The sequence below is a fragment of the Tripterygium wilfordii genome, chromosome 6 (assembly GCF_013401445.1).
Source record: "Tripterygium wilfordii isolate XIE 37 chromosome 6, ASM1340144v1, whole genome shotgun sequence".
NCBI classification, from domain to species: Eukaryota; Viridiplantae; Streptophyta; class Magnoliopsida; order Celastrales; family Celastraceae; genus Tripterygium; species Tripterygium wilfordii.
Window position 1 is genome coordinate 3,409,713 of NC_052237.1, and position 24,104 is coordinate 3,433,816.

Genomic DNA, 24,104 nt, shown 5'->3' on the forward strand with positions numbered 1-24,104 from the left:
GTGTACAATGGAGAGGGAGAGGACAAAAAGTACATTTCATGTACAATTATGTGTACAAGTATTCATAAATCATGTCTGGATAAGCGTATAAATATGAATTAGCATCCAACATTCGAATTTGACCTCTGACTCCGATACCATATCTTGTCGGTTTACTAACGCAGTTAGATATAACCCATTTTTTGTTACAATCTTGTAGTTAATTGAGTCTAATTCAATGCTGACATATATATAGAATTGTGGAATATTTTTTTTATCTTTTATTGATTTATGCAATTTGGTTCCTAAATATTTGATAATGTCTTGCTCGATTACCTATAGCTGAAGAAAAACAGCTATATATATAACTATATAAATATATATGTTCTCCTGTCTATTTAAATGATGTATACATGTATATATATTCTTCATAAGAAATGTGGGTTTGACAAATCATGTTAGCTTTGAACTGAAGAAATTGTGCTTAAATAAATAGTCTATGCATGCAATTGATGATAATCACTTCCTCTAAATGCATTTGCATTATTCAATAGCACATTAGGTCAACTTTAAAATCAATTGAGACTTTTGAATTTGATCCCCACTTTTCTTCTAGAATTTTATTTTCTATTGGGTAACATTGCTTCTTCAGATGTCTCATATTACTTAAATATTATTTCACTATATAATATGTTATAATTGCTTTTATTACGTACATATATACCCTTATTATTGCTTACATGTATTGTTTCTTTAGTACACTATTCAAAATAAAATAAACCTGGTCAGAAAAATAATGTGTTTGCTTTGAACATGGCTCATGAGTTTGCTTTGAACATGGCTCATGATGTCTACAAGGGAAAAAAGAAAAAGCATATATAATATGATACATAAATGATTGAAATAAAGGAAATACAACCACTTTAACATCAATTATCTATCTTTTCAGGTAATAAGTTACGGACTCTGTTTTTTAAACTATTCTATAAGTGAAATAACAAGTCGGGTCTACTAATTTGAGGTCCACTTATTCAAAAGAACAACGGAGTAATCACATCGCACCTGAGCATTACTCTCTCTATATATAATTATCAACATATATTCTAATTAATTAAATTTTGATGAACAAAAAAGTTATTCTCAACTGGATATATATCAAAGATATAGCCGGCTTGAATTTCGATGTATATGCTTGACACTACACCCCTTTTCAATATATGTTTGCTTCATTTGCAAGCCATTCTTATGCTTCTTTTCATATTTACTACTTTTAATAAGAACCCAATTTTAAAACTCAAGTCATGTTTGTGTGAAAATCCAATTTCATGGTATCCAAATGCTTCTAATGGGGGCAATCCCAAAAGGTTAAAAAAAAAAAATTGACAATTCCATAACCCACAAAAATGGAAAGAGTAGGTAGTAGAGAAGCTCAATTCACAATTCATTTTTGAAACGGCGGTAACAAGTAGTATTTTCTTAAACACAACTTAATTGGGTACGTTAGTGATGAATCTTTCTAGCTGGGAGACTCGAGTTCGACTTTTTCGATTTTTATATTTAATACAAAGTGATCTATCAAGATATTTGGAGAAAATTACATGAAACTAAAGTCATGCGATAATATCGTTTAAAAAAAATGTAATTTAGTATGAGATTAGACAACAAATTGAAGAAGTATTTTTGTATGTTTCGGTTGGGACGAAAGAATCACATTGACATTATCATCATTAATGTTGATATACAAAAATCAAAGATACACAAAGACAATTCCAACTTCAACAACAACATATATGCATAAAAGGAAACAAGGTTGTCAAAATCGGGATTACATTAGTAAATTGTTTTCAAAATTTTATTTTGTGTTATGACTTAGGGCATAGTGAATAGAGATGTCAGTAAAGAGGGAAATGTTGAACGGTGACTTGTTAAAATCGTGTAAGATTGTAGGATCTTACGAATTTCTTGATTCTAATTATAAATTGTAGTAAGATCTTATAAATTGATATAAGATATTATAAATTGACGTTTTAAAACATGTTTAAATTGTTTTATTGATGTAGTATCGGTCATAAAATCCTAAAATTTTAGTATTTAAATCCTAAATTTTAACAACCTTGATTGGAGGCTTTGACGATTCTCCCCTAAAGTCCCACCTTAAGAAATAAGAATAACCCACTTCAACACTCACACGCAAACTCCTTTGACCTCTCAATATAAACAAATTACAGCCGCAATTGCTTGTGTTGATTTTTCTTCTTCTTCTTCTCCTCTAATTCTTTATTTATTTATGGGGAATCAAGCTTTTTGTTTGACAATGTTTGAGGCTTTAATTGCTATTCCTTAATTACCCCTAATGTTTGGGAAGTATTACAATGGTGCCATTATTTTTTTATATATATTTAATTTAATAATTTATGGGACCGTGGGAAGTGCACCAATGACCTTGAAATCGAATCACATGAATGGTTCATGAACGCTTCAAATATTTATTATTATTATTGTTGGTGGGTTTTTTTTTTTTAATTTTTTTTGGTATCATTATTTTATTAGATGAGTGATTGACTTAGGGAACCAATCTTAAAATTATTTATATCATGTCCCCCTATTCAAAAGATTCTTGAGTTCACCTTTTTTTTTTCCTTCTAACAATCAACATTTTTTTTTTACTTTTTTTTAAGAATAATTTACTTGTTATTTTGTACATTTAATATGAGAATGATATACATTTTATTGGATAGCCTCTATGACTAGTTTGGTTGTTAAGGACATGTTTTAGTTATGTTCTCCTTATAAGGTTCAATCTTCCCTAGAGTTGAGTCCATAAAATTTTAGGTAGACTGGTTTGGCATGAAGTATATTAGGCGGATGAAATGTATTCACCGGCTAAAAATACACATGAAAGTTAATGATTTCCCATAATTTCAAATGTGCATTAAATTAGTGAAAAATTATCTTTGGAAAGGAAAATCTGTCTTTTTGGGATGATATATATGTGTATATGAGTCTATGAAATCTCATTATCATCTACCCATATGATCCAAAATAGTGAGACAAGAAGATTGAGGAGGGATCTTGAGATGGAGCATCCAAACAAAGTTGAAGGTGGCATTTTTGTCAAACACAAGTAAATACGACGTGGGTGCTCGTCGTTTTAATGGCAAGTAGGTCCCTCCCTCTTTATTATTCCCTCACCCACCCTCCCTCAAGGACATGACAAATGAAATGACGAAAATACCCATGCCCCACAAAAGGGACAAATTTATATATTTAGATAGAGCGTCTCTCTTGGGGGGGGGGGGGGGGGGGAAAAACAATTGCAGGCCTCTTTAGAAGGGAATCTCCAGCGACTTGTCAACTTCGAGGATCTTTCCCTCACCTCTCAATTAGGGCATCCCAACAATTTGTACGAAGATAATATATATTGTTAGTTAGAGAAATGCATCTCCATGCCTTCACCCTTTACATTTTTTCTAAATTGGATATTGGTTGTAGATTCATTAACTTTTTTATAAGGGCATACGTGTTTATATTATTAATTTTTTGAAAGATAAGGATTTTGTGATCGTGAAAAACAACTTATATATATCATCTCAAGTTACGTAAAATTAATATCAACGAGAGAGATGATTCGATTGATAATTCTTATATCCAAGTGTAATCCACTGAAACACACAATCCAATGATATTAGGTTATTATTTTCTTACATTACATTGAATGTACTAATGTGAGTGAAGCTAATCCAATAAAAATGAGATTTTGAATCGGATTTGACATTCTTTTTAATACATATGATATATTTTTATAGTTGACATTTTGCTTTAAAAATATGTTTTTTTTAATTATATCCTAGATGACTCTCCCAATGAATGTGAAGGATTAAATTCCTTTTTTTGTAGTATAACAACTTATTATTACAAGAGTCAAGAGACATTTTTTGTGACGACTTTTGCTTCAAAACGAAAATCTCAAAACCAACGACCAACCAATCCAAGCTAGGTTTTCCCCCATGAGAGCAACAAGAAGGTTGGTTTCCTTTTGTGAAGGCGGAGGATATTTATGTACTTTCACTTTCGTGTGCCATTAAGTCTCCTGTCAACCTTAATCTCACCCTTACGTGGCTGCAACCTCTGCAATCCTAAATTACTAACTTGCCTCTCTCACCGTCCAATAATTTCCCACCCCCACACAAATCAACTTTTTTTGGTGCATGAATCATTATCTATTTTTTTAAAAATTTATCTGAAAGTAAAAAAAATATGGTTTTAGCATAAATAAATGTTTAATTCCAGTATTTTTAATGTTAGAGATTTTTTTAATAATAAAAAACACAGTTGGAGAGGAAATTCGGTGATTAGATTCCTCAGACAAGGAAAATGGTCGAGCACAACAAGGTTAATGTTTGGTTTTTGATCCAACCACATCAATAAAATACCCAATTACATTAACAAAATACATCCTACAATACAATTTGTTAACCTCATCAGTCGCCCTTAGATTCGTAGACAAGGAAAATGGTCGAACACAAGAAGGTTAAGGTTTGGTTTTTGGTTTTTAGGGTGGGACGTGGGTTTGGTTTGGTTTCGTCTGGGAGTAAAAAAAAAAACCAAACTTTTGACCAATTCGAAGAAACCCAAATTAATTTAATCAACTGCTTTTAACGTTACTTTCATACTTTGTTTGTTTTAATTCATTCTTTACAAATGGCGTCAAAGAAAGGGAAAAAAAATTTGGGGGAAGAAGAGATTGAGTCTGGTTTACGCTAAACCAATCGTCCGTACTCTCTCCCTGCCATTACTATAAAGAAGCCACCCTTTCCCTCTCCAAAGGTACCCACAAACGCAAAACCCTTCTCCCTTTCACAAACTTTTTCTTCTCTTGCCTTTTGATTTGATTATATTTCTTTTCTTTTTTTTCCCTCTCTTGTTGTTCTTTTTCTTGTTAATTTGTTGCCTTTGTGGAACTCTTATATTCTTCTCTTTAAGAATAGCTTCTCTGATGGAGCTATAAGAGCCTTGAATGAGTTGTTTATAGCAAGACTTGAAGGGTAAATTTTTGTGGGTTTTAGAAGGAAGAGATGGAGAAGCTCAATTTTGTCAAAAATGGTGTGCTTAGATTGCCTCCTGGGTTTAGGTTCCATCCCACAGACGAGGAACTTGTGGTTCAGTATTTGAAGAGAAAGGCCTTATGTTTTCCTCTGCCTGCTTCAATCATTCCTGAAGTTGATGTTTGCAGGTCTGATCCTTGGGACTTGCCAGGTTAGTGTTTGAATTAAAGTTTCCATTTTCAGGCTTATTTTGTGAGGATTTAAAGAAAGGGAATTCAGAATTGAAATGGGTTTGTCTGTTTGTGTAGGTGATTGTGAGCAAGAGAGGTACTTTTTCAGCACTAGAGAGGCCAAGTACCCAAATGGGAACAGATCAAACAGAGCTACAGGTTCTGGTTATTGGAAAGCAACAGGGATTGACAAGAAGATTGCGACTTCAAAAGGAAATCAGGTTGTGGGGATGAAGAAAACTCTTGTTTTTTATAGAGGAAAACCCCCACATGGTTCCAGGACTGACTGGATTATGCATGAGTATCGCCTTGTCAATTCTGATGACACCCAGCAAAAGATGAACTCAACCCAGGTGGGTTTTCTCATTCATTTTTGTTCAAATTTGTTACATTTTCAGAAAACCCAAATAGTGGAAATGAAAATTTTTGTTCAATTCTTGGTATTGCAGATGGAGAACTGGGTTATCTGTAGGATTTTCTTGAAGAAAAGAGGTACCAAAAAGGAGGATGAACACAACATTGTTGGTAATGGAGTTGAGAAACAAATACAATCAAAGAAAAACAAGCCTGTTTTCTTTGATTTCATGGCTAAGGGAGGGACTGATTTGAATCTTGCTCCTTGTTCATCATCTTCTGGCTCCAGTGGAATCACAGAGGTCTCTTTTGATAACAATGCATCAGATGAACATGAAGAAAGCAGCAGTTGCCACAGTTTTCCTTATTTTAGAAGAAAACAGTAGCTTTGAAATTAATAAATTTCCTCTCTTTAATTCTAGTGCTATTTTCTAGTCCTTGTACCAGCAAAAAAATAACCCATCCAAGCAATCTAATGTTTGGCCCCTTTTCTTGTCATCATCTCTATTAGAGCTTAATGAGAAAATCATTCTTTATATCCTCTAATTAGAAAATCATTGTTTATGTAGTGAAAGGAGATGAAAAGTGACCATTCATAATCCCTATAAAATTATAAATAGAGAGCATTCAAGCAGTTCATGTATCGATCAAAACAGTTCAATCATGCATTCAGTTGAGTCAAGTGCATTCTACATATTTGAGAGAGTACAAAATATGTTATTGGTTCGCCGTACAAACAAATTGAAGTCGTACTTCTGTTTGTGAAGATCATTGCATCCTGAAAAGCAGTCGCTCAAGAGATCCAAAGCACCGGCATGGAGTCGAAACCCATGCTTAAGGACATATTGTCAAAACACTATCATGATCTTACAATCTATACTTTGTGATTAACAAAGAACAAAAATAGGCATCAGACAAAAAATCGACATTAACTTGCCATCACCACGAGATTCCATCTATCTTGTAATGAGTCCTGAAATTTCAAAAAATTTGGTGCTCTTGACCTTTTCTTATTGCATATATGCAAAGCATTTCATATCTTTACCAAATGAACTTTGTCAATACTCAAAAGGAAATTCTTTTGTGGAAGAACTAGACAACGAATCTGGTGCAAAATTTCCTGAATCCGAACCAAATTCTGTGATACTATAATCCCTAAATGTCACAAATCTCCAAGAATATTGTGATTTTTTAACAATCTCCAACCATACTCCACTCTTTAATACGTTTTGAAAAATGGGTCCAATCTTGTTTAGGGAAACAGATATTCTTTGAGTTATTTCCACAAACACTTTGTGTGCGATTTCAACAATTTTTCTATACCAGTACAAGAAAACTGCTGCAGGAGTTAGGTGCATATATATATAGCTGTGAAGGAACACAGTTAACTAAAATTTGAATTTGCTGGACTAGTAGGTGGGAGTAGAGGGACAATTATGGGTGGTTCTTGGGGGCCAAGTCTATAGAACTACTCCTGTGACAACTGACAACGGTTCTTAATTTGGTACAATTTCTTGTGCATTCTTACAAGTTTTCAAGTCCTGCAAAAGTGAACTCTAAATTAGGGTTTCAATTCCGGGTTAGACGAAGATTAAACCAGGATTAGTATACTAAATCAAGAAGAAACAAGAAGGTGTGGAATTTGTAAAGAGAAATAGTCAGAATACTAAAAAATTAGGAAGAAAACATGCCGACCAGAGTTTCTTGTGACAGTGGCCTAGAATACATATAAGGCTGTTGGAGTTCTTCACGGCACTTTTTTGTGGGTTGCTGACTTGGGCTTGAAATCGTCAAATCACGTGGGCAGCCCGGCATGGAAGACCACTCACTAACCCTTTTTTTTTTTTTTTTTTAACCCTCACTTGGATTTTTAGGTCAATGACAAGAACAACCTCTCCCTCTTCCGAGGGGCATTGTGGGTCTCCATCAACTTCACGGGCATTTCTGTCATTTCATTGCACAATACGTTGCAGAGAGGGAATGTGCTTATCAAATTAGTGATGTTTTGCTCACTAATCTTATTGTTAATGAAAAGGACAAGGGGAAGAAAAAAAAACTCTAAACAAAGAGAGACATAAACAACTCTTAAACCAACTTACTTTCAAGGAACTAAATATGTGAAGTGGGTAAGTTGCCCTAAAACCAGGCAACTAGCCACAACTACTCATTCACATCACTTCCATAGAAATACCAAGAATTCTAAAATGAAAAATCTGGAATGATGAAAATGATGCAACAAGCTTAGATCATATTGGTGGGATGCAAATGTCATCACATGCAGTAAGATGTTGTGTACAAAGAAGCAACAAGTCAAGAATCTCAAAGATGCAAGATTTTTCCACAAGTATATATCACCCAATAAGCAAAGAAGACATAAAGGCACACACTAGGTTGACATATTGAACTATAAATAGTCAAAGCACCAAATGGGAGAGCATCAGAGGATGTTGCGTGTGAATATGTGAATTCTACTAAGGATGGCCAAGAGGATCACCTTAAATTCTCAAGGGTCACAATGACGTATATAAAAGGAGGATTCAGAAAAATCTATTCTTGTAACTTCCATAATGTCCAAATCAGCTATACAAGTAGTTTTCTTGTCCATTTTTCCATCCCAACCAATATTTTCTTCTCTTTTCAAAACAAGAATGGACCACAACATCTGCTGACAAGATTCAGCATCATCCATCCTATGTTTGGAACGGCATAGATTCCTTGTGAAAATATCAAAAGATTACATCAAGTCTTCAAACTGTAAAATAACTTCAACAAATGAAATGCAACGACTACTTACTTCCCAAGAAAACTATCCTATGCAAAGCACAGCAAAAAAAACAGATATATGAAGAGTGAATTCATTTTCCCTCTGATACCCTGGCAATCTCTCGGCAACCTGACAATCAACAACTGCCAAAGACAAGGTTTCGTTTTGTTGAAAAATTTTACCACAGCAAACTAGGTTGCATAACCAAACATGTGACACGCAGTTAGAAAAAGGGATTCATCATCTTAAATGACTTTATCATATGTTAAAAAGTTAGGTGCTAAGTAACATCGACAAGTTGCACAAGAGAATCAGAAAAGCAGCAAACCTGAAAGTTTTAAGATTAAAACATTCAGCAAGAACAGATCTAAAATATTCTTCTCAACTTTGTTGATGATCATCGTACAATAATAACAATAGTGCTTGCATTTTGGCTAATTACTAAGAAGTTGTCCTACAATTTGAAGCTTGAGAAATGATAAGAATTGATAGTCTCAGATTTTAGTCACCTCAACAAACAGATGTTAATTACGACACAAAACTAGTAGTACACAACTGCAACAAAAATAAAATTTGGCATCAGCAGTTGTCAAATCACCAAGTGCACCTTTTATGCTCATCTTGGTTACTACGTGATCACACATGCTCAGTTAGCTTCGGTGCTTCCAGTTTCCTTCTCAGCGACTCCAATAGCACCAGCCACTGATGATTTTGAAGGAGGTGGTTCAGAACATGCCTTTAGAACAGCATCATTCTGCAAGAACAGGGCTTTTTTAGAACTTAAAAATATTGTGAATTGATAGGGAGATGTCATGAGACAAGAAATAAAATTTGTGATGATGGTTCTCTACGCTAACTTCTGGGCCTTCAGACATTGTAATAATTTCCTAGATAGATAGATATATATATATATATATATATATATATATATATATATATATATATTCAAACTGAATATAGCTTAGTTATTCTTTTCTATGTTTATTAGCCATGTTTCCTCGCTCTTACTTGGATCTTTGCCTGCACTATCTTAGTGCTCTGTGGCAAATAAGAAATATACTGGAAAATGAGAATACCATAAAAAAAAAATTTTAAAAAAACGCCACAGTAAGCTATCTAAGATTATTGCAAAACAAAAGGGTTCAACTAAGCTGCAGCAACCATACGAGTATATAACTATCCACAAACTCTGCTATTTGATCTACTGCCAAGGTATTACATCAATATGATTTACATAACAGAAGCTAAAGTTCAGTTAAATAACAAATTCACAGTCCATTCAATAAAAAAATGATGAATTAATCAGAGCCCAATCATATATGGGAAATAGATAAATTTGAATTCAACACTCTTAGTAAAAACGATATAGTTCATAATTAAGAAATCATTTGACCCTAATACTGTTGCTTTCTGTTAGCATGAAAATGACTATGTGGCAACTTAGTAAACTATGGAAATAAACAAAGCTTCACTCTTTCTCAAATCCAATGACCAAAAAAAAAAATCCGCCCACATTCTGTTGATCTACTTTGAACATCAGACCGCCATGAGTCCCAAATATTCTTCCTAAACAGATTTTTTTTTTAAAAAACTTATGTTAAATTTCCTCTGCAAATCTGAATTATATTTTTCCGGGCTTTAAAAAATACTTAATATGTTTGCGTGGTCTTCCCATTTGCTCTCAAATCCCAAACAACGCTCATTCAACAGCCTAACCCACAAAACCCTATTTTCTTCTCCTTGCACTTCTCCCAAATAAAAATATCAAGTTACCTTTCAATTCATTTTTGTTTATTGGTCACAAAACAGAGCCTCACACTAGACACAAAGACTCATGGGCTAACAAGTTTATCAACTCCATATGTATTGAACCTCGAATCTGGGAAGTCATTCTGTAACATTACGGCATTAGACATGACCACCTTCTCAGCTATTATGGTTGATTGCAAAAGATGTATTGCTCGAGCATGTAGGTAACTGTCATTTGATAAGTTAAAACTTAAAACCCCTGTATAGGATTCCAAAACAAGTGCACGTGAAAACAGGGCCCTTTCCTATGTTATTAATAAATATAAATCTGCCCTCAGCTCTTCGCGTGATGAACTCCCACGAGATCCGAGAGTCAATTTGTTGTGGACACAGCCAGCTGTATGCTTCTACTTTGCTCTAGTAGTTAGATTGCTCGATGTTTGTCCTCATTTCTTTCTCCTTATTGAAAAACAACACCCATGCCAAAGAATATTTAGCCTTACCCGTGAATTGCATAGAGACATTTTCCCTGATTTGTCACTGTGACCACCCCCCCCCCCCTAGCAACTCTACCACATAGCTAACGCTCATCCTTAAAATGCCAAACACAGCATGAAAAAAATGTTCCCCCCAATCTTTGGAGGTAAAATCCTAACAAGAAATCAATAAAAACACTATCCAATGAATGAAATTCACTTCTTTCACAAACTCTATGGACGACGTTATCTAATCGAACACTAAATTAAGGGTAGAAAAATTGACATATCAATACAAAATTATGAAGATAAACTGCTTCTGATAGCGTAAAACAGGTAAAGATACTAACTATAAGCTAAAAGACCCAAAAAAAAAAAAAAAGGGAAAGGGATGTCGGAGGGACCTGCCAAACGCGACGGAGACGTTTCTTGGCGTTGGCTTTGCGGGTGGAGGTGAGCTTTATTCTCTTCCATATAAGACCGCCGGAATCGTGCTTCTTCACTATCTCCATTACTTTTGTGCCCCAGAACGCTCCCACGCCGGCCATCTCTCTCTCTTTCACTGTGAGGCGCACAGAGACGGATTCACCAAAGTTTAGGGATGGGTCAGGGCCGTAGAATTAGATTAACCAATTTGGCAGCCCAAAGCATCTGATGGCCGCCCGGTCCAAGAACTTCATGGGCTGGGCAATTAACGACGGGCCCCTAGATCCAGAAATAATTTAAGGTTTAGGGCTACGTTGTAAAGTCCAACAAAGCCCAAAATAATATAAATAAAGTAATCCATAGAGCTGCAGACAAGCTGGTAGTTGTTTTAATAGGGAGATTATAGAGGGAGGGAGAATGGCAGGGGTCTGCGAAACCCGAAAACTGAAGTCTGCATGCGTTGGAGCTCAACCTTTTTGTACGCATGCATGCTTTTAAAAACAACGTATACACTACCTAAAAAGGGACGACCGAATCAGACACATATGGTCCCCTGAATCCGGACTTTAAGCCGGCGACGTTCGGCGCTTCCCTGTACTCCCGCGCCGCCTGAACAGAACCTATGTTGCTGCTTCACTGCACTTTTGTCTCTGCTTTAGGGGAACACTATATTACATCTTCTTTTCTAGCTACTAAAAGGTTGACTACACTTCATAACCCAAAAAACAACACACACCGTCAGGCGTCAGATGTAATCAGCGGGAACCCAATCACCATCACATGATTCACTCTACTGCCATTGTCGAAAACCCATAAGGAGTGGCCACTTCTCCCAATGCGAGGGAGTACATAATGGTCACGTCATCAACAGTAAAACCCGACATTAAGGACTGATACAGCCGCCTTCCTCCTCCCTCTCCAGTCCATCTGCCTCCTCAAAGCATGGCCGTGAAGAGTCTGATGATAACTGTGCGTATTGTCCTCTAACAAGTAATAACAGAAGCACGCGTCGCGACAACAAACTGACAAACCTTTCTCCTAATTTACCACTCTACCCCCAACTACTGTCTAGCTATAAAAAACCCCCCACACACTCTCAAGTCTCATCACTTGATCGAATCAAATCAATTAGTTAGAACTATGAATTATTATCAGGTAGCGGCGGAGCCATGGGGGTACTACATGAGTACTCCTCGGACGTCGTTCGGAGGAGGGGTGGAGAGGGTGTTGAGGCTGGCGGCGGAGAGTGCGGTGGTGATATTCAGTGTGAGTAGTTGCTGTATGTGCCACGCTGTCAAGAGTTTGTTTTGTGGGATGGGAGTGAGTCCGACTGTGCACGAGTTAGACCAGGACCCTAGAGGGAAGGAGATTGAGATGGCGTTAATGAGGTTGCTTGAGAACTCTTCACTGGTGGCGGCACCGTTTCCAGTGGTTTTCATTGGAGGGAAGCTAATTGGTGCAATGGATCGAGTCATGGCGTCTCATATTAATGGAACCCTCGTGCCTCTTCTCAAAGATGCTGGAGCACTCTGGCTTTGATTATGTAATATTATTGTATATTTGCCATTTTTAGTAATAAATTTGGTGATATGTTGATTAATTAGTTTTAATTCTTGTCTGTAACGCACGAATGTTTTGTTTTAGTGGATTATTTAACATCATAGTTTTCTATATTTATGCCTTCTAACAAAGAATAGTAGAAGCTGATGAATACTCTCTGTGTTCTCCTGATGAAGAACAAAACCAATCAGAGACTGCCACGTAATGTTTGGCTGTTGGGCTGGAGTACTATTTGGGCTTTGAATAGTCATCTCTCTTGATGAGTTCTTCAAGCCTGTGAAAGTTTGGTCAATCGCCTACAGAAGCTGCCAAAAGGACTACTTCACATGACTTTGTTTGTAGTGAATAGATTAAAGCATTTTTTTTTCTTCCAGCTCTTCACTGATTACAGTTGGTCCAAAACACCAAATACTCACGGGCTGCATTATATGGATAGACTCTCCAATTATGCTGCTCTAGCTCTTCACAGAGTTCCAACTATAACCATAGATATATACTTCGGTAAAAGCTTATTCCTTATCTGCTCTTATGGATCTATCAATCATTCTTCTTGTTCTTCTTGCAACCTTGTTTTCTTTTCTCACCCGTTTTCCCTCTCAGCTCAAGCAAGTAATCCCACCTCTCACATTACTGTAGTTGGTGGTGTTTATTGTGATACATGTTCAACCAATGCTTTCTCCAGACACAGCTACTTCTTGCCAGGTACCCAGACTAACCCAGAAGAACCTATAAATTGCATATAGTAAACTAAGCATCTTTCTTTTTAATTCTATATGAATTTAATCTTTTTTTGAACTTGTGGGTTATTGATCAGGTGCTGACATTCACATACAGAAAGCAGATTCTCCAAGAACTGCTGATCAGATGATTTTCTCAGTCAACAGATCTACAGATAGGTATGGTATATGTAGGCTGGAAATACCTGAAGTTGATGGGGTGGGTGGACTGTGTAAATGGAATGGTCGAATCTTGTTTTCATTCTTCAAAGACAAGACTCGACCGTTAAGCGTTGGCTTCCCACGAGAACACTGGGACTCAGACTATCCTTGTTTGGGCTTATTGGGCCTTAGTTCTAGTCAAAACCTGGCCCAAGCCCACAAATGATCGTCTCCATTCATCTCTCAAGTTTTTTATTTGTGAATTTTTTTTTTGGTCATCGAAAACCACATTATATAATTGTGTCATTTGAACATCTAATATGTATCTAAACAAGGATTGTGAGACCCGTGCGTACAGAAGTTGTTCACACGACAATAGGGTAAGTTAGGTCAAAGCCTAACGTATGATGGTGTGACTAAGGGGGTATTGCTCTCAGTCGGAATCGAACTCAAAATCTCCTGAATCCATGTAGTTTGATCCCAAAGAGATTCACTAATTAAGCTGTCACATAACTTTTTGTTTTCTAACTTAACAATCTCATTGGTTTGAAGATAGTCTCAGATTTACAAGTTTTTGTATGTCGGCATATAAAGAAATTAAGAAGAGTAGTATATATACACCAACGAGAGGTGGTTCGGTTGGCAATTAATTGGGTCAAGTATATATGTACCCAATATTCAATTTCAATAGAAAACATATTTGTGAGCGGTATTTCAAAAAAAAAAGATAGTACACATTCATGACTTTAGCCAACAACCCAATTCATGAAAGGACCTCCTAACTCACTCTTGCACCTTAAAATTTTAAAATTGCTTAGAGAAACAAGTACCATGTACATAATTATGTCCCAATTAAAAATAAATAAGACAAAATTATTCAAATATATTTATGTGTAAACAACTAGTCTATTACGCATAATGACACTCTACTAAGAGCCACCGGCCATCTAGTCTACTAATTTATTTTTTTTTTGCAACAATCATGAACCCTAAGCTTAGCCAATAAAACCTAAATCCCTACCTCAAAGACGCACAAAACAAAATTAAAAGGATAATATTAAAATTAAAGTTGATTGCCTACCAATTGCCATAATATATTGTCACAATTAATCCTTTTTTATAGGTTGACTTGCTCAAATGAATTAACCAATCAAACAAATTGTTTTCAACTTAATTAGCATGTTCAAGTCAACTTGTCTCGATAGCTCTTTGTGGAAGAGCATAATATCAATAATTGAGTTGCATTGGCTAAAATATATAAGACGATTGTTAAATTTTTTTTAAAAAAACTCATTTTTTTATTTGATAACATTAATTTTCTTTATTTAGTTATTAAAATGATAAGTAAATTTATTGAAGATTGTATATAAAAATTATAAATAAGATGTGTGAAAATACGATTGCAACTACCATTATATATATACTTGTTTGTTCTTTTCTCTTCGCACTATTCTCACATATGATCTTATTGTATCATTAATATTAATTTAAGTGAAATGTTAAGCGCACTAGATAAGAATGAAAAATACGTATTACAACTTGAAAAATACATGAATTTAAGTTTAAAAAAAAAGTGAGACAATGTTCATCACACATGACGTACTATAATTTGTTGTAATCAATCCTTAACAAATGCCCTTAAAATACCCGTTAACACTACCTCTAATTTAATTATATAACATTTTCACAAATGATTAAACGAAATTACTTCATATCTCAATTTGAGACTGTTTATAGATTGTCGATCAACTCGGGTATAATACACAATCCAATAATTTGAATAGGAAATGACTGAAAACCTAACATTTTAGAACTGTTAATTTATTGAATAGAGTCAACCCAAGGCTCAAACACCAATAATAGTTTAAGCTTATTTACAAATCCCAATATTGGATTGACTTAGTCCTTCCAGACTCCATCCAGGCCTCCATTAATTATTACTTCACAAGAAATTAGTGACAACCAATTTTGTCCACAGCCACGAGAGCACTAGCGTGCGTTGGTGGTTGCATGGGGGGGCTTGGAAAGAAAGTTAAACCCTAATATTCAAGGACGATAAATTATTTTAACTCAAATCACCCATTTCACAACAATAAATAATTATTTTATTTAAGAATAAATGTGTAATTAACCACAAAAAAAAAAAAAAAACCCACTATGAGATTCATGCATGGTTTCATGATGCGAAAGCAGAATAATTGATATTTAAGATTAAAAAAAATGAGACTATTAGGTTTAAAATAAAAGTGTGTTGATTAATCAACGTTTGTGAACCATATGTAAGCAACGCTCTCTTATTTTAGTCATTTCCTATTCTATTCAACACATTTAATTTAAAATTCGCGCACATAGTTTACCTAGCTTTCGTTAGGTGAGAATTTTATATGCATGGGAGAGTGACAACCCGAGTTGAGATCCACATCGGATGTTCAAATCATAAATTTGTATGTTATGGTTAACAAAGAGTGTATATACTAATGCAACAGTGAGGGAAAAATTTATAGTACTGGAATAAAGTAATTAAAATATAGAAGATGAACATGGAAAGAATTTACGTAATGGGTTTGAATTTGTTTTTTCTTATGCATTCATAGAGACATACTTAGCCGATCTTGAACCGTTTCATTGTGATGATGAAACACAAGATGAGAATAGTCAAACCATGATGATCCAGAGAAGTAAATGAAAGCCAATGTGTTAGAGCCACCGAGAAAGAGCACTTAAATCATTAAGTACACGTGGCACTCTAAAGTCCAACCAAAGATAATATATGGTAGAGCTATTTACATATATAGTCGGGATAGGGGGTTGGAATTATTCCAGGAATTTCACTAGATCTACATCATCCAATGCAACAATGCATTGATTTGACAACACTACACCCACACCATTCAATGGTGTAGATCTGGTGGAATTGCTGAAATAATTCCAGCAAATCCTTTTCCTATATAGTCCATAATGTTTTGCTATTAAAAAATTCATAGGAATACTATAAATTAATATTGTCCGCTTTAAGCTGAAGATTCTCACGACTCTGTAATTCTTAGACCGGAGTCGTTGGGTTTTAGCCCATAAAACACTTTTGTTGTGTGAGACAAATTAGAACTTTGTTTATATGCCACTCGGACAACTCGGTTGAGTTTTGATAATCCGATGTGGAATAAAGTCTTAAAATCTGTTATAAAATATAGCTAGTAATACTAAATTAAAGATAAACGATGCTCTATATTTACGGTGGGTTCAATTTTCACTGAATGAATTTCTGTGACATATCCAACATGGGTGATGTAAATTTGGATCCTAAGCTCTGAATTTTCTATGCCGAGGTAAGGATCTGGGGTAGACTGCATCTTGAATGAGTTCTTTCAACTTTGTATGGTGGATTAGTGATATGTCAACTTTTATCCATTTGAGAAGTCAGAAGAGGACAAGAATTACCAATGTAAGAAGAAAATCGAAGTTGTCATGATATCAATGGCGGCTAAAACTAGACAGTAATTAACCTTCTAGGTAGCTTCCAAGTTCCATATATGTCGATCTATGTTAAATTGCTAATCATAATCAACAACAATAACAATAATTAGCTGTAGGTTTTTATATTGCATTAGTTTGTCCCTGAGTTCGTAGGAGAATCTAGATTAACATCATAGTAAATATATATAATCTCAATATAATAATTATTTCAAGAACAAATAGGGAAAAAAAACAAAAAAAGCCTTGTCATTTTCTATAAATTTCTTCTGATTCAAAGAAACTGGCCTCTTCATGTCATTGTAAGGATCCCTAAAACAGATTAAAATATACTTAAAAAACACACATTTTTTGGGTTGACACAAGTGGGGGTATTATCTTATAGAATAATTTATGCCTTTTTAAGGGCTATATATACACACGCACACATATATATGTATGGCCCCACCTGGTCCCACATCGACAAGATGAGCTGGATTGTCTAGGCCCCCAGGTTAACTATCGCAGTTAGGCCCGAAACTAAAAGCCAATCTTTGGGTCCATATACAATCTTTACATTACTTGCTACGTAATATAAACAGTATTCTGACACCACTACTGTCATATTCTCTGATACTTATCTACAGGATCTTTATAGCTTTATAGACTGGTCACTTTATTATGATCCTTCCTTAGCATGATGGAACTAGGTGTCAAAGCATCCGCAGGTGTTGGCGACCCAGTACAGTCGCCAGAACATAGTAATGGCGACACCATCTATAAGCGCCATTACTCGGACTACATCACTCATAAAGCAGTTCTTGTCAGTCTAATCTACAGCCGATATTTACAGGTGTGACTGGCTCACATCCTTAGGTATGGCTTTCCTTCATATACGTATCTATTCATTAAATACCGCCTACAAAACTTCCATACTATCATCGACACCTGTCTTAATTATGACATATTGTTACTTTACCGCTTACCCTGACACAACCGGGATAGTGGACTTCTTGTACACTTCCTTCGTACAATTTGGTCCAATAGTGTACCTGGAATGGACACACAATTCCCGAGGTCGATCCTCATTCTCTATAAAGACCCCTCTATTTTCATATGAGTGGGGAGAACATTTTTTCTAAACAAACTAGACAACACAACAGAAACATTTTCTACCAATTCCAGAGAAAACCTATTCAGACAAAACACCTAAGACTATAGCTGGTCTTCCATCTCCGACAAGTACTAACTTGATCGTCGGAGCCTCCACGACCGGCACCCCCCAAGCCGGTTAAGGAGCTTTCACGGTTTGCCTTGTTGTGAAGCTTGCAGGATCCAAGGCTGCAAACGGACCCCACAGGAAGAAAGATTGACCTTTCAACTATTGTAGAAATCGGCTCCTACAATTTGGCGCGCCAGATAGGGGACATTTTGCAAGTATTTGGCCGAAAAGATTTCACGGCAACTTCCCGTTATGGCTGATACCAGTGAGGTCACTAACAGCCAGCTGTTGCAACTCATGCAAGCCATGAGAGAAGACATGTCGAAGAATAAACAGCAAACGGATGCGCGGTTAGAATCAATGTCGGTCGATAACGCAGCACTCCGCGAAGAGGTTTCGCAGCTGAGAAGCCAAACTACTTCCCAAGGCCATGATCCCACTTCAGTCCGAATTCCACCTTTTCCTCGCCTTGAACAAACACCACCTCCTAGAGACCCTTTGCCTTATCCTTTGAGTGCCCAGTTTGTTCCCGGGAGTACCCCCGGGGGATATGATACTTCTACTTCACGGGGTAAGGGACCTGCGACAGAAGAAATTCAGCAAAATGTTGACAGGGATGCCCCTGTAGATTTGACCGGTTCTCCAAGAAGTAGACTCCCACAGCCACCACGTTTTCCTGCTGCACCTTTCGCGGGACCCACTATCGCTTCAGTCGCCCAAGCTGCGATGGCCAAGCAGATCATCGAACTGCGGGGAGATATAGATAAATTGACTAAAGCACCTCCTGCTTTGGCCAAAATTAATGCCAATTGCTATACGGGATCACCGTTTGTGGACAGTATATACCAAACGGATCTGCCGCACAGGTTCAGCGTCCCGAGCATGAAGTTATATAACGGGACTGATGACCCCGAGGATCACGTGGCTCACTACAAGTTAAAGATGGGCGCTATCGCCATACCGTACGGCATGCACGAGACGTGCATGTGTAAAGGTTTCGGATCGACTCTTACCGGTCCGGCTCTGCGTTGGTACATCAACTTACCCAACGGCAGTATTGCTTCTTTCGAGAAGCTAATCGAGACGTTCATGGTGCAATTCTCGAGCAGTCGGAAGATTCATAAGTGCTCTGATGATTTATACCGACTGCCCCAACGTGTGGGAGAATCTCTCCGTGACTTCCTGTCAAGATTCAACACGGAGAAAGTATCTATACCCTATTGTGACCCAGGAACAACTATTCAAGCGCTCCGGAGTTGTTTACTCCCAGATGGGGAGTTTTATGAAGAACTCACGAAATGTGATGTTAGGAGTTATGAAGAAGCTCTGATGAAAGCTACCGTATTTGTTCGCTGGGAGGAGGATGCGAGGAGAAAGCCAGTTAATCCTCCTAAAGAAGAGAAACGAGAGGACAAACGTCCTAGGAAAGATCAGTCCACCTTTGGCGAGCCCAGCAGTAACTGGCGCTCCCGCAAATCTGGAGCGTCAGATTATGCAAAAAACTGTCCCGAGTACCCTCTCAAGATACACCAAGTCGAGGCTGTACAAGTCTTGAAAAAGATGGGCAGCGAGGTGAAGTGGCCGCCTAAGAAAGAGACCGAAGGATGGAAAGACCCCAAGAAGTGGTGTGACTTTCATCAGGACATTGGCCACACTACTCCTGATTGCAGAGGACTTAGATACGAAGTGGATTACCTGCTGAAAAGAGGTCACCTCAGAGAGTTGCTTTCTGAGCACGGTAGAGCAATATGGGAAAAGAGAAAAGTTGATGACCCAGAAGCATTGCCCCTGCCGCCACCAATTACTCAAACTTACTGTGTGATTTCTGGGGGATCAGAGATCAGTGGATTGTCCCACACCTCTGCCAAGAAGCACGAGAAGGAAGCAGCAAACCCCGCTGCTAGAATGGCACGTTCCCTTGGAACTTTCACTAATCAGGTGATGGTCTTCACGGATGATGAAGCTACCCAACTGTTGCACCCGCACCATGATGCTTTGGTGCTCACACTTCAGGTTGCGAACATCAACCTGAAGCGAATTTTAATCGACAATGGGAGTTCCGCCAATGTGTTGTTCTTGGCCGCCTACAAAGGAATGGGCCTAGATGAGACCTTGATATTACGGAAGTCAATGGCTCTTATCGGGTTCAATGGCGAGGTGAGCCATTCAGTGGGAGAAGTTGTGTTGCCTATCTATGCTCCAGGGTTGAACAAGCAGACTCGGTTTTCCATCGTAGATTCACCCTCTGCTTATAATGCTATTTTAGGACGACCTTGGTTGCACGCGATACGGGCCGTACCTTCCACATATCATCAAATCCTGCGCTATCCTACCAATAATGGCGTTAGGGAGATTTTGGGAGATCAACACTCTTCTAGGAGTTGTTATAAAACCACCATGAGGAGCAAGGGAGAATCTTCGTAGCAGTTACAGAACCAGACACTCGGTCTGGAGCCAGATGAGCCAGGAATGGAGAAGCTTGACGAAGTGCAGATTCATCCTGACTTTCCAGATCATAAAGCCCTGATTGGAGCGCAGTTGCCTGCTCATCTACGACAGAGACTGATCCAGTTCTTGTCACAGCATCATGATTGTTTTGCTTGGAGCTACGAAGATATGACTGGGATAGACCCTGATGTTGTGATGCATCAGCTCCAGGTTAATCCCGAGTATCCTCCTGTCAAGCAGAAGCGGAGGAAGTTTGCTCCTGAACGGAATTTAGTGATCAATGAAGAAGTTCAGAAGCTGCTAGATAATGGGTCTGTAGTGGAGGTACAGTACCCTGAGTGGTTAGCCAACGTTGTGGTTGTAAAGAAAAAGAATGGCAAGTGGAGAGTCTGTATTGATTTTACAGATTTGAATAAAGCTTGCCCAAAAGATCCCTTTCCACTGCCGCATATAGACATGATGGTTGATGTAACAGCTGGTCATGAGTTGTTGAGCTTTATGGATGCTTTTTCGGGGTATAATCAGATTTTAATGCATCCGGGAGATCAGGAGAAAACAGCTTTCATTACCGATAGAGGAATTTATTGCTATAAGGTGATGCCCTTCGGGTTGAAGAATGCCGGAGCCACATACCAGCGATTGGTGAATAAGATGTTCTCGAAGTATTTAGGGGACACCATGGAAGTATATATTGACGATATGCTGGTAAAATCCTTAGCTGCCGATCAACATCTCGAGCACCTTCAGCAAGCTTTTGATTTGCTGATTAAGTATAATATGAAGTTGAATCCCGCCAAGTGTTCCTTTGGAGTGGCATCTGGGAAATTCCTTGGGTATATGGTCACGAAGCGAGGAATTGAGGCTAATCCCGATCAGATTCGATCCATACTTAACATTCCCCCTCCGACTTGTGTCAAGGATGTTCAGAGGCTCAACGGGAGAGTGGCGGCCCTTAGTCGTTTTATTTCCAGATCATCTGACAAGTGTTGTCATTTTTTCTCCACCTTAAGAAAGTCTGTTAACTACAAGTGGACACCTGAGTGTGAAGACGCTTTAAACCAGTTGAAAGCCTACCTTACTTCCCCTCCACTACTGTCCAAGCCCAGCACTGGGGAGCAGCTGTACATGTATTTGGCTGTCTCTGGGGTAGCTGTAAGCGCGGTTTTGGTCAGAGAAGAAAATAAGAAGCAGTTGCCAGTATACTATGTGAGTAAGAGTCTGCTAGATGCGGAAACCCGGTATAGTTTACTGGAAAAGCTAGCTTTAGCTTTGGTGGTTGCCGCCAGAAAACTGAGGCCGTACTTTCAATGCCACTCGGTTGCTGTGGTGACAAATTTCCCGTTGAGGAGCATACTCCATAGACCCGAATTGTCGGGGAGGATGATCAAGTGGGCGGTGGAGCTTAGTGAATACGATATTACATATCAACCGAGAACCGCAATCAAGTCACAAGTCCTGGCTGATTTCGTTGCTGACTTTGCTCCGTCAACACAGCTAGAGGCGGATAAAGAGTTGCTTTGCATGGTAGATCAAGCCCCAAAGGTATGGACCTTGTACGTTGATGGATCTAGTAACGTCAGAGGCAGTGGTCTGGGAATTGTGCTGATCTCTCCAGAGGGGAGTGTAATTCAACAGGCAGTCCGATGCGGTTTCCATGCGACCAATAACGAAGCAGAGTATGAAGCCTTAATTATTGGTCTAGAGCTGGCCAAAGGACTGGGAGTCACAAGTTTGAAGGTTTACTCAGATTCGCAGTTGATAGTAAATCAGTTTATTGGTTCTTATCAGGCCAAAGATCCGAAGATGACTTGTTATCTGGAGCTAGTAAAGGAACTGCAACTGGCGTTCGTGGAGTTCTCCGTAACTCAGATCCCACGAGCAGAGAATTCGTATGCGGATGCGCTGGCCCATCTCGGGTCGTCAATCCAATCTAACCAGGAGCAGACGATTCCTCTGGTACACCTGAAGTGGCCGTCAATTAGCAATCAGAAAGAAGTAGAGAAGCAGAATGATTGTGAGATTCTTCCTGTTAGTTCAGACCAGACATGGATGACACCGTTTGTTCAATACTTGGTTGATGGTGTTCTACCAGCAGAAAAGAATGAGTCTAGACGTTTGGTCGCTAAAGCTGCGCGGTATGCAGTACATGATGGGCAGCTATATAGAAGATCTTATTCAGGTCCTTTGTTGCGATGTGTAAATTCAGAACAAGCCCAGTATGTGTTGGCAGAATTGCATGAAGGAGAGTGTGGTAATCATTCTGGGGGAAGGAGTTTAACTCATCGAGCACTGACTACGGGGTATTATTGGCCGACTATGAGATCAGACGCAATTGACTATGTAAGGAGGTGCGATAAATGCCAAAGATTCGCTCAGATTCCACGCATGCCACCGGAAAAACTCACTCCTATCGTGGCACCTTGGCCCTTCATGAAATGGGGGATGGATATAGTTGGTCCTTTGCCCAAGGCATCCGGGCAACGACAGTACTTTCTGGCCATGACTGACTATTTCACCAAATGGATTGAGGCTGAGTCTTACTCACTGATCAAAGACCTGGATGTGAAGAAGTTCGTCTGGAAGAATATTATCTGCAGGTTTGGAGTGCCTAAAGAGATCGTGACGGATAACGGCCCACAGTTTGCAAGTCATAAGTTTCAGGAGTTCTGTGCGAATTGGGGAATCAAGGTAGATTTTGCGACGCCAAGGCATCCCCAATGTAATGGCCAAGCTGAAGCTTCTAATAAAACTTTGATCAGGACCCTGGAGAAGCGTCTGGAGAAAGCTAAAGGTGCTTGGGCTGATGAATTACCTGGAGTGTTGTGGTCTTACAGGACAACTTCACGAACGCCTACGGGGGAAACTCCTTTCTCTCTTGCATTTGGGTCTGAGGCCGTTATACCAGTTGAAGCTGGACTCCCATCTGCTAGGTTTCAGTGGTCTAATGAACAAAGGAATTGGCAGGAGTTGAATGATCAGCTGGATACTATTGATGAACTCAGAGATCAGGCGCTAACAAGAACAGCTGCGTACCATGACAAAGTCTCAAAGTACTTCAACCAAAATGTTCGAACTCGAGCATTTCGAGAGGGAGATTATGTGCTCAGGAGAGTCTTTGAGAATACCAGAGAGCTAAACGCTGGGAAGCTGGGTCCGAACTGGGAAGGCCCATATTTGATCGACAAGGTATTAGGAAACGGCGCCTACAGACTACACAGGGAAAATGGAGAAGCGATCTTGCATCCTTGGAACGCCGTTCATCTAAAGTTGTACCATTTCTAAACACGCATGATTTTTTGTCTTTATATCGCTATAATTGTAGTTTAAATATTTCCTTTAGTATCTTTGTATATTTAAATTTCTGTAGTTCATTATATGTGTTATTATGTGAACTAATTTAAGCTTCGGAGTGTCGATGGGAGTCCCATCGACTACCTTTGATCGTTCTTTTGAGCGCAGGGATTGTAAGGCCCGAAAAACTAAGGACAGTCGTTTGTTCGAATGCCACGGCATGGGGACGTCA

The 24,104-nt window shown here is 38.2% G+C and overlaps 3 protein-coding genes and 1 pseudogene across 3 annotated transcripts; all 4 read left to right on the forward strand.

Moving 5' to 3' along the window:
• The first annotated feature begins 4,712 nt into the window (after positions 1 to 4,712).
• LOC119999398 (NAC domain-containing protein 83-like) lies at positions 4,713 to 6,154 on the forward strand. Its single transcript, XM_038846935.1, has 3 exons — positions 4,713 to 5,235; positions 5,333 to 5,607; positions 5,704 to 6,154. Exons 1-3 carry the CDS (start codon positions 5,055 to 5,057, stop codon positions 5,992 to 5,994), a joined length of 747 nt encoding a protein of 248 aa, XP_038702863.1. The 5' UTR covers positions 4,713 to 5,054; the 3' UTR covers positions 5,995 to 6,154.
• A 5,968-nt stretch (positions 6,155 to 12,122) lies between these two features.
• LOC120001037 (glutaredoxin-C1-like) lies at positions 12,123 to 12,667 on the forward strand. The gene has a single exon (XM_038849251.1). It carries the CDS (start codon positions 12,164 to 12,166, stop codon positions 12,560 to 12,562), a length of 399 nt encoding a protein of 132 aa, XP_038705179.1. The 5' UTR covers positions 12,123 to 12,163; the 3' UTR covers positions 12,563 to 12,667.
• A 322-nt stretch (positions 12,668 to 12,989) lies between these two features.
• On the forward strand, positions 12,990 to 13,806 carry LOC120000952 (annotated as a pseudogene).
• Positions 13,807 to 18,385: 4,579 nt separating this feature from the next.
• On the forward strand, positions 18,386 to 20,557 carry LOC120000605. Its single transcript, XM_038848728.1, has one exon. The coding sequence runs from the start codon at positions 18,386 to 18,388 to the stop codon at positions 20,555 to 20,557; it is 2,172 nt and encodes a 723-aa protein (XP_038704656.1).
• The last annotated feature ends 3,547 nt before the right edge of the window (positions 20,558 to 24,104 follow it).